The sequence below is a fragment of the Chaetodon auriga genome, chromosome 7 (assembly GCF_051107435.1).
Source record: "Chaetodon auriga isolate fChaAug3 chromosome 7, fChaAug3.hap1, whole genome shotgun sequence".
NCBI lineage: Eukaryota > Metazoa > Chordata > Actinopteri > Chaetodontiformes > Chaetodontidae > Chaetodon > Chaetodon auriga.
The window spans coordinates 2,597,647-2,607,421 of record NC_135080.1 but is presented as its reverse complement, the minus strand read 5'-3'; the positions used below and the strand labels follow the sequence as shown (position 1 = coordinate 2,607,421).

Here is a 9,775-nt window from a genome sequence, read left to right as displayed (position 1 = left end):
GGACAATAGATCAGAATGTAAAAGAACCCGGAGGAGATTCTTCTACTGCGGTTCGACCAATGGGTCTGAGATTCTAATGTGGCCTTTTAAGCTCTGGGATATTCAAGATGTTGCTGTGTTTCTCAGCATCACATTATATATGTGTCACTTAGGTAAGCCCTCCAACACGTTTCTAATTCTTCTCCAGAGAGCTCACGTTTTTGACTGTTGTGTTTGATAGCATGGCTGCATGGCAACCCTGTATTTGTTGAGGACTGAATTCAGGCTGTAGGATGAGGGTCCATCCAGGCAGGAGTGAAAGCTGGAGACTCACAGCTTTGTCTCAGGTCTCTGTCTCTGTGTCTTTACCTGCATTGTAGAGCCAAGTAGGTCAGCACATCACAGTCGTGCACACACGGCTCCTGTACATGTAAACATCAGATTCTCCTGGTCTGGATCAAAGGTCCCAGAGAAAATCTGAATCTGAAAACACAACAAGGGACTGGGAAAGAGTAAAATGGAGGTCTGCTGCACAGAAGAACAACAACACTGTGTTCAGCTTCTTTGCTAAAATGAACGAAGAACAGTCACATTAGAGCTGTATAGCCTCACAGATTATTTCACACAGCACCATGTATATATACATATCTATGTTTACATACTGAATAGATCTGAATAGAAGGGCAGAAACGCTGCCTTGTTTCTTCGTCAGCATTGGTATTCCCAGGTGGAATTCTTTACCTGTGCCTCATTAAGCAAACACACCACCAGCAGAACCAGATCCACACTGAAACTGCTGTGAAAATATTTGATGAGGGGCGGCCAAAACAGTCACAAGGCCAGTAACTCGCAACACAACACAACATTCAAATTGGTTCTTTTCAGCTCGTTTGACAAGTTTCACTCCTCCAGCGAGCACAGGACGGCACTTTTCTGCCTCTACGTGCAGTTTAAAGCAAATCATTCACAGAGTTTATCAGTGGCTGAGACTAACTGTGTCCTGAGATGCAAAACCTACCAGGTGACACGTTTGGTATTTATGGAGCTGCACTGTGTCACACACCCACCTGTTTGTCCGACAGTGTGCTATCTATCTGTTGAATCTCTAATCTAAATCGCCACATCTCTTCATCCTCCTGTCTTTGGAAGCTGGGGCCATCTCCATCCATTCTCCTCAGAGGAGCCTCACCAGGTCCGTGCAGGAGGACGTGTTTTTCTCTGTGGATGTTACCTGCGTTGGGATCCCCACCATTCAATGGAACTTTATGTCAGGAGCGGTGAGCCGCACCATCGGGACTTGGCAGCAGGGGGTGTTCACCAACATAACGGTGGACTACAGCAGCAGAGTGCAGGTCTTCGCCAATGGCTCTATGGGCCTGTCAGACCTGCGGCTGCAGGATGCTGGATTCTACGTGATCACTGTCACAGAAACAACAGGAAGCAGCAAGGACGCTGGCTTTGCCCTGAAAGTGAACGGTGAGTGGCTCCTTCCTGAAGCAAATAGCTAAGATCTCTGCATTGTCACATTGACTTTTACACAGCACAGCCTGCAGTCATAGGTTTAATGAGCTGGCAGGGCTTGCTTTCACACACTGATACCTGCTGTTCGACAAAAGCAACGGCAAACCAGACGAGAGCAAGAACCTGCCAAACAATTCTTCAACGGGATGGGCAGCAAAATACAGCCGGTGGCCTCATTCCTGATTCAAGCATGAAATCAGAGCCTCGGTCTTAAGCTCCTCCGAGGAGCCTGACCACAGCTGTGCCCTGCTCATCGGCACTGCGGTAGCAGAATGACAGCCGCCCCGCCCTGGTTTCCCAAGCCTGTCTGCGGCTGTTAGAAGCAGCCTCGTTACTGGAAAGCTACCAGTTTGATTCCTGCTTCCATCTGTGAATGTGTGCAACTGCGTGAGCGTGTTCTGCAAAATGAATGATGAATGCATGAACGTACACAGATAACCACAATAAAATCTACCAGAGTAAATAAGGCAAAAAACAGAGAACAAAACTGGCAACCGTCCACATTTCTGATGTGTGTCAGTATCTTCAGATCCTAAAACACTTTGAGTTTATCATAATTATTCATCAGTAAACAACACATTGTTCTGCCTCTCTTTGATAAACATGTGAGATTTTGTTAGTTTGTGTATTTTTCAGTGTTATTATATAACAGTGAATCACAGTATTGTCTTCCTGCTGAAGTGTTACCTCATCTCTGCATGTTTGTGTTGTGTTTGCATCTCTGGAAAGTACTTTTTTACCGTGTTTTTTCACTGAAACGTGATTTGGCTCCTGTGTCCCTGTCCTCCAGAGGTGCTGTATGAGGATCTCCAGTACCTGTCGGTCTCTGCCTTAGCACTGGCCTGCTTGGCCGGCCTTCTCATGCTGGCCGTGTGGCTACTAGACAAGGCTTACAGGAAGATAGTGGCATGGAGACGCAGGAAACAGATGCCAGGTAAAGCAGCGTGACAGAATCTAAATTAAAATGATATAAAGCTCTCCGATAAATACATGACAGGTTTGTTTGTCCTCGAGTTCAGAGTTTACTCAGCTGTTTTTCTGCATCATTGTGTGGAGTGTATAAATGTGGCTTGATGGGCGTGATAGGTTGAAGTCATCCACTGTGTTTGAGGACAAAGGCCTCTGAAGCTCTTTCATATCACTGTGTTGTGTGGTGTCTCTGCATTGACCGAGCTTAATTCCCCCTTTATGCAGAAAACGATGCTACAGAGCTGCAGCCTCTTTGATGGACGTCTAGCTGTGATTTGGACATGAGAGCACACCACAGACTGTTGGTCACACCTGCCAGTGCTGCAACAAAGACTGCTTTTGGACATTCGGGTGTTGTGTTAAAGAACATAAAGCTCCAGCAGCTCAACATCCATGACGACGGCCCGTCAGTTCTGAAAACCTGTCCTATGTTTACATTTTGTTTTGAGTACACGTTCATTACACCTCACTGCTGATGACACTGGATCGGATGTAAATATATCACTCCTGACTCTGGAAAACAATACATACTGTATTTATTGTTTTAGCAAATGAATTGTGATTTTCTTCTGCTTCACTCAACACCCTTTAAACTTGCATCAGGTGTTTGAAAAACCTGGAAAAAACTGATGAATCAGATGAAGAAAGTTTTCCAACATGTTCAAAAAAGAGAAGTGATGAGGAAAAATAAGACTGCAGGAATAAAAATGCTTTGAAGTGTTTACCAGAAGTCCCTAGAAAACACCTAACTCATAGCTTCATTCTTAAGATATTACAAAGACTCTGCTCTTTATTTCAGATCAAATCATTGAGGTACACTCACTTACACCTTACATGATCAAACACAGAGCAGGCAGCAGACACTGCTGGATGGAAAGGAGTTTATGGCAGTGTTCAAAAAGTCCACGAGTTGTGTAAAAAAGGGTTTAGGAAGGAAAAGTCACGTTTTTGATGAACAGGCTTGAATCATGTCTGCTGCTCTGTTTCAAGTTTGGGACCTGCATGCTGTGGCTGAAACGCTCCACGTGGATTCTTTCTTTGTTGTTTGGCCACTTGGCTGCCGTTTAACGGCACATAAAGCAAAGCAGGGCTTGTGTGAGGCTGGATCTACGGACAGGGAGTCAGCGCAGCCATGAGGAGCTCCATCTTGTACACAAAGTTCCGTCCCTCCATCTTGCTCCAGTGGACCTCTTTGCTCGGCCCTCTCAGGTGACTCCACTTGGCCTCCTGGATGACGTCGCTCTTCGGCAGCTCTTTGGTCTGGCTGCGGGGGAACTGGACCAAAACTTTGCAGCCGCTCTCTGGACCGTTACGCACTGAGCAGACAAACAGACGCTCGTTAAAATCTGCAAACACTCTTATCTCCAGGTTATGAGGATATTCAGTATTACTCCATCATTCACTGCCTTAGGATACTCTTTTGGTGCTAAATAACAGTAACTGATGTTGGTGTGATGCTTTCCAGCAGTCATTTTGTGGTGAAGCGTTGTGATTTGTTAATCATCCTCCAGCTTGCATTAACATGTCTCTCTGATCCTGAATGATTTCCACCAGGGGCGGGGTCACATTCAGCTCTACGTGTTACCACAAAGACCGACAGCCACAGTGAGAGCAACGCAGAGCTATTCAGGAAGAGACACTGAGCTCATTACTCAAAATACAACACGTTAGCTCATCGCTGCTGCATTCTGATCAGTGGTATTATTTCCACTTCTCATGTATTTCTCCCTCTGTGTGCTGAATTTCAGTGCACGCTGACAAAGTTAGATATTTGATTCTGAGATACCGACACAGAAACCAAAGTTATTTAGCTGTTCTGGCAATCTGGCAATTTATTTCATGGAAAAATACAACATAACAGCCAACAATAAAGCTTCACAAGTGGCTGATTTTTAACATGTTTCAAAGTCGATTTTCTTTACGGTTTTTCTAAGAGGTGAACTTCCTGTCTGGGTAGTCACAATATGTATAATCATGCTTTCTTCATGAGTTTATGTTGACACTGCAGTATAAAAAAAGAGAGAAGGGCTGATTGACCATTTCACTCGTCTCACCTGAGATGGCGTACTCTCCGTTGGGAGAGGCGACAGTGACAGCGGAGGCGTTTCCGATGCTCTCCACTGGGCCGAGGCCTACGTGGTTACTGAAGCTTAGGACATGCCAGCCCATCACTTTGGCCAGCTGCTGAACTGCATGCACCTGATGCTGCGACATCTGTGATAACAACAAGACGGACAGAAGGAGGCAGGGACACGCACGACTTTAAGAAGTGACACATGCATGGCTGTAACTGGTGCCTGGAGACAATGAAACTAACAGTTTGTACCACAGTGTTTTAAGCTCAGTAAGCAAAGGCCTCCTCCTCCACCTGTGTGGGAAGTTATCAGTGAGGGAGAGTAAGTGCGATACCTGTGAGAGGAGGAAGTCCTGCAGCTCCTGTTCCTGGTGTGACAGTGTGATGACACGCCCATCTCGGTGCACCACCCTGATCTGCTCGACTCCGATGTTCAGCTGCAGCTGAATGGACCTAAAAGCACAAAACACAGTAGGCCTTGTCTGAGAGGGGTCATACGAGTGGAAGGAAAAAACTAACTCGCTGTTATGCATCTCATAAAAGCAGAAAACTCGTGGTGTTTTGTTCCCTGTACTGCAGCCATATAAGAGGGCCAGTGGCATTTCTGGTTGTATAATGGGATTAAAGTAAAACTGAAAGCAAAACTGAAGTAACATGTTGAAAAAACAGATCTCTGATTACGTTTCACAGCTTTCAGTTTACATCATTTCCAAAGTTATATTCAAGGGCCGGCAGCCGCCCACAGCTGCTCTCTTGTGTTCCCCATATTCCCCCATCTTTCTGCTCTGGTTCCTCCTTCTCCTCCACCCTCCGCCCTCTGTCATCTCCTCCACTTACTTGCAGATCTGCTCGTAGCCCTGAGAGGTGATGAGCACCTTGACGCTGGACTCGTACACATCGTTGATATTGGACCAGTGAGCCTGGATCTGAGGGTCTTCTATGCGACTGGCCAGGCTGTCGATGGTCCGCGCCGTCCTGGTGACCACAAGAGCAAACATTAATACAGCAGAATCAAGAAGCATGTCAGCATATTTACTGTTGACACTGCCTTGACAAATCTCTTAATAATGACTTTTTTGTTTATAAATGTATTTTCCTGGGAACAAAGACAAAGTAAGCCACCTCCTTGTCACGCGTGGCAGAGTAAATAGTCAGGAGCATGTTTTGGGAGTGTCGTATCATGTAGACTGAGTAATATTTGCTTACTGCAAATATTACTCATTTGCAAGACCTCCAACTATTTCCACTGCAAACAATGACATCATGAAGCTGGCGTTTCCACCTGAAAGTACATTTACACAGTATTCCCACTGATAAGACCCAGCGGCATAGCTCAGTGTTGATTGGCTGCTCACATCCCTGTAGCTAAAATGACCTGTAATGACCACCATTGGCAAATGTTTTGTGGTCATATCAGTCCTCAGATGAAATCATAGATAGTGCTTCAGAAGTCACCTGCTGCGTAGGAAGATGTGTTTGGCCTGTTTGATGATCTTCTCCAGCAGCCCCTCACTCTGCTGCAAGCTGGAGATTTCAGCTTTGTCGTAAGCCATTGGCCCCGCGAGGCGCAGGCGTTTGTGGCCGAAGGGGGCGCTAGCAGGATGCGGCATCACCACAGAGCTCAGCTGCTGCTTGTGGAACTACGACAGAAACAATGAAAACTGATCACATTTTTGCTTTCTTATCACTGTGATTGTAAATTTATCCAGTCAAGGAGTCAAACTGGTTGTGAAAGCTGAGCCAAATGTCAACATTTGCCAATTATGATGATATAACAGCCCATATTAATTTCTTTACACAACCCATAACATGAATAAACATGTTTGATAGTTCACTTAGTATACACCCACGCAGGCACACACACACACACATATATATGATATAACCAGTATCTTAAGGTGAGATGCAGACTGACTTCAAACAGTGCTTCACCTCTCTCATCATTTGATGCAGATTGTGTTCGAGTACGTAAAGGTGGTCGTCTGGTTTGGGTTTCTCTGGAGACGCCCGGTGGTTCTTCTTCTCTCCTGTAGAGTGGCACAGTGAGATGGAGAGCTGCAGACCTGCAAAGTTGGATCACAGAAGCAAGAAGAAGACACTTTTTAGAGTAATTCAAATATAAATATGGTGAATAATATCTGTACCAGGGGAACAACTGACACACTTAACCTACTGTGTAGGAGTATAAAGAGCAAAAACACTGGTCTATGTACTTCAAAGTTAAATATGTAACAAACGCAGATCTTCTCATGCAGAAGCACAAAGACTCCATTCCGGCTGAAGTTCAACCACTTGGATATTGTCACGAGCAGTCTGACCTGGGAAGGGCTGCGAGATGATCTGATTCTTCACCACAATGTGAGGGATCTGGGATTTAATCTGGACAGCTTCCCTGGACAGCTGGGCGAAGATCTCCTTACAGAGCAAAACGTTCTGAGCTGCCTCTAGCTTCACATGCCACGCCTGGGTACCTGGGCCAAGAAGAAGAGAGGGTGGCAGGATGAAGAGAGATCATGTGAGGATGATGGTAGAAATCTGGGATGTGGAGGAAATTCCGTACATTATACTAAATGTACAGGCAGAGATTCAGACAGTTACTGAACCAGTTTTAAAAGTTCAACGCCTGTGAGGAGACGTGCAATGTCTTTGTGTTTTGAGCCATACCGACTTTGGTTTTCGGTGGTCTCCGGAACAGATTGACGGTTCCCAGATCACCAATGTCTGGAGCTTGTTTCTGGATGGACACCTGAAGACATAAACAGTATGTCACTATTACAGCTACGTTTCTGAAATCTTCAAAGCTGAGCCAGTGACTGCAGATGACAGCAGTATGGAAATTATAAAAAAAAAACTAAATGAAATAAATTCAAACAAAAATGCAGCAGCGAGTGAAAAATGTGAATAATCAATGACCTCCAACTGCTGACCACCATTTCGTGGACATGTCACCTGTATAAAATCACAGGTACATTTTTTGCCACCGCTCATAGAAAAGACTGTGGCCACTGTGGAGAGTCATATGGATCCGTGTTGTGTTTCCTTCTCACCTTGATGTAAGCAGATCCCTCCAAATCACTGGGGATCTGGACATTAAGGGGGCAGTAATCCTCTGGGATCTTTTTGTCCAGATCAATGTCTGTGTTCTTGATCACCTCAAACGTGCCATGGTGAGGGAAAAGGGAACCTGTGTGGGTAAACAGGCAAACCTGTTAGTTTGGGGCTAAACTAGTAGAAACTGTCCTCACACAACACAAAATCTACAAAGTAAGGATATATTAGAGGTCTTATCACCTGCACTCCGGTAGCTGAGGTCTCCCAGGATCTTGTCTCCCACTTTACGTAGTTTCCACTGTGAGCGGAGTCGCAGCAGCTCAGAGTTGAAGTCCCTCTGCCTCCTGTTCTCCTGGTTCTCTGCCACTGACTTACTGAGCTTCTCTGCTCCCTTCAGGAGGAGCTGCGCTGCTGTGGCCAACGATTTCTTTTTACTGATCAGCTGGAACACCTGGGGGGTCTGCACAAGGGCAAGAAATGCTGTTATGAATGGACAGTGGTTTGAAGTGAAGGTGTGTAAAACACTGAGAAAGTTAACAGGTCTTTGAGAAAAACAAACCAAAGGTCGTCATCATATTTGAACTTCTGGTCAGTGCTGCCTCTCCTGCAGATGTTGATTGATAGTAATACTCTTTAGCAGTTTACCTTGCCGGCTGTTGGATCCTGAGACACTGGGTCTAAGGCCATGTACTTCTTCTCCTTCACCACACTGAGCACATCATAGAGTACACACATCTCTGTCAGGGCACTGCGCAGGTTGTTACGCACGGAGTCCCACGGCCAAAGCGACGGCTGAAACTTCACTGTGCCTGTGTACGCAAACCTCTGATCAGATTTGACCACAAACAGAATCCATATGACTCTATACCCACTTATCCTGTGCAGGCTCATGGGACTGGATTCTAGAACTCAGCTCTATAATAACAGTTTAAGGTTGAGGTTAGCTGTGCAGCAACGCGAGAGCTCTAGAGACTGAATTATGGATCAATCACAGCTGGGACCAGTCAGGCTGACAGAATCTAGTTCTGACTTCTCCCTGCTTTCACTTCAGCATACATTACCTTCATCTTCCTCTGGCTCCTGCTTCCCCCACTCCCGGTCCCTGGGTTCGCCCTCACCCCCATCCTCCTCTGAGTCAGATCCCTGGCTGAAGTCAATTCTCTGTGCCAACTTTGCCAAGTTCTGGGACATGGACAGAGGGGGGACATATGTCTCTGTTCCATCCAGGGCCACTTCCTGCACCTGCTTCTCACAGGAAGACTCGATGCTGACCCTCACTGCTGGACCACCAGACATGATGACAACGCTGATATGAAGAAAGCAAACGGAGACACTGAATCATCAAACTGTCAGAGACACAGCAGAGGACAGAGACAAAGAGCTAAGTGGGTCTCCGCAGCCTGAGCTTAATTTGACATCTTACAATGCCCGAGTAGACACAACACAAATTCATTTGGCAAAATGTTTTAAATGAAAAAGACAAGCACGAAGCAGAAAACAGGTGTGTATAAATGTGCTCGGTAACCAATATGAAAAAAACAGTAACGTTATTTCACCACCTCCAAATCTAACAGCAAGACTTCAATTGTCATGTTGCTATCTACTTTAAGACAACGGCAATTTAAGGCATTTATGACTTTGAGACCTGCTGGTTTATCATTTAACTGAGCTGGCGTGTCTGTAAGACTTAAGGGTTTTTCTATGCACCTGGATTAATAATTTTCATAAAATAATGCCTGCACGAGCTGCATTTCATTGTGTATTGCTGTGTATAGCTAGCAAGGCTAGCTAGCGTTAGCCCATTGCTAATATCACAGGATAACTGAAGACCTTATAACTTGAAAAACATACCCAAATGACGGCACGGTCTTTAATTCCGTGTAAATCTTACCTCTGGTATTCAGCAGTCACAAGTATACGACGTTATTCGCTGAAGTTGTAGCTTATTTTCTAAAAGCGCCGTGGATGGTTCATTCTTCGCTCCTTACACAGGAACAAGAGCACTCTACTGCCCCCATAGACTCGGAGGCTGATTGCATTTTAGGCAGCTCCGCACTACTTTCTACCAGATCGTTTTAATTTGTAGACGAAGTCACATTTTTTTCTTTTAAATCGATGTCATTCCGGTGGGGATTTGCTTTTAGGTGGACATAACGTCAGTAGGAACCTGTTTAGTCTATG

At 45.4% G+C, this 9,775-nt stretch overlaps 2 protein-coding genes across 3 annotated transcripts; one reads left to right on the top strand and one right to left on the bottom strand.

Moving 5' to 3' along the window:
- The first annotated feature begins 70 nt into the window (after positions 1-70).
- Positions 71-3,160, top strand: vstm5 (V-set and transmembrane domain containing 5). The gene is made up of 4 exons (XM_076734722.1): positions 71-152; positions 1,129-1,455; positions 2,291-2,434; positions 2,695-3,160. Exons 1-4 carry the CDS (start codon positions 77-79, stop codon positions 2,724-2,726), a joined length of 579 nt encoding a protein of 192 aa, XP_076590837.1. The 5' UTR covers positions 71-76; the 3' UTR covers positions 2,727-3,160.
- A 70-nt stretch (positions 3,161-3,230) lies between these two features.
- On the bottom strand, positions 3,231-9,754 carry med17 (mediator complex subunit 17). Of its 2 annotated transcripts, none has more exons than XM_076734721.1 (13): positions 9,446-9,754; positions 8,656-8,900; positions 8,240-8,403; positions 7,835-8,054; positions 7,591-7,727; positions 7,208-7,289; positions 6,862-7,014; positions 6,476-6,606; positions 5,999-6,183; positions 5,381-5,518; positions 4,879-4,996; positions 4,524-4,683; positions 3,231-3,785 (listed from the first exon to the last, which is right to left on the bottom strand). In XM_076734721.1, exons 2-13 carry the CDS (start codon positions 8,888-8,890, stop codon positions 3,577-3,579), a joined length of 1,932 nt encoding a protein of 643 aa, XP_076590836.1. In that variant the 5' UTR covers positions 8,891-8,900; positions 9,446-9,754; the 3' UTR covers positions 3,231-3,576. The 2 variants fall into 2 exon arrangements, with proteins under 2 accessions (XP_076590836.1, XP_076590835.1); XM_076734720.1 differs by having other exon boundaries at positions 9,486-9,753.
- Positions 9,755-9,775: the final 21 nt, after the last annotated feature.

Coding starts and splice junctions, on each gene's coding strand:
- med17 (XM_076734721.1), bottom strand. CDS start 8,890: ATGTCTGGTGGTCCAGCAGTGAGGGTCAGCATCGAGTCTTCCTGTGAG. Junction 8,055..8,239: donor AGGATCCAACAGCCGGCAAG/GTAAACTGCTAA, acceptor GCCCTTGTGCAG/ACCCCCCAGGTGTTCCAGCT. Junction 3,786..4,523: donor CGGAGAGTACGCCATCTCAG/GTGAGACGAGTG, acceptor TTGTCTGCTCAG/TGCGTAACGGTCCAGAGAGC.
- vstm5 (XM_076734722.1), top strand. CDS start 77: ATGTGGCCTTTTAAGCTCTGGGATATTCAAGATGTTGCTGTGTTTCTC. Junction 153..1,128: donor ATTATATATGTGTCACTTAG/GTAAGCCCTCCA, acceptor TGTCTTTGGAAG/CTGGGGCCATCTCCATCCAT. Junction 1,456..2,290: donor CTTTGCCCTGAAAGTGAACG/GTGAGTGGCTCC, acceptor CCTGTCCTCCAG/AGGTGCTGTATGAGGATCTC.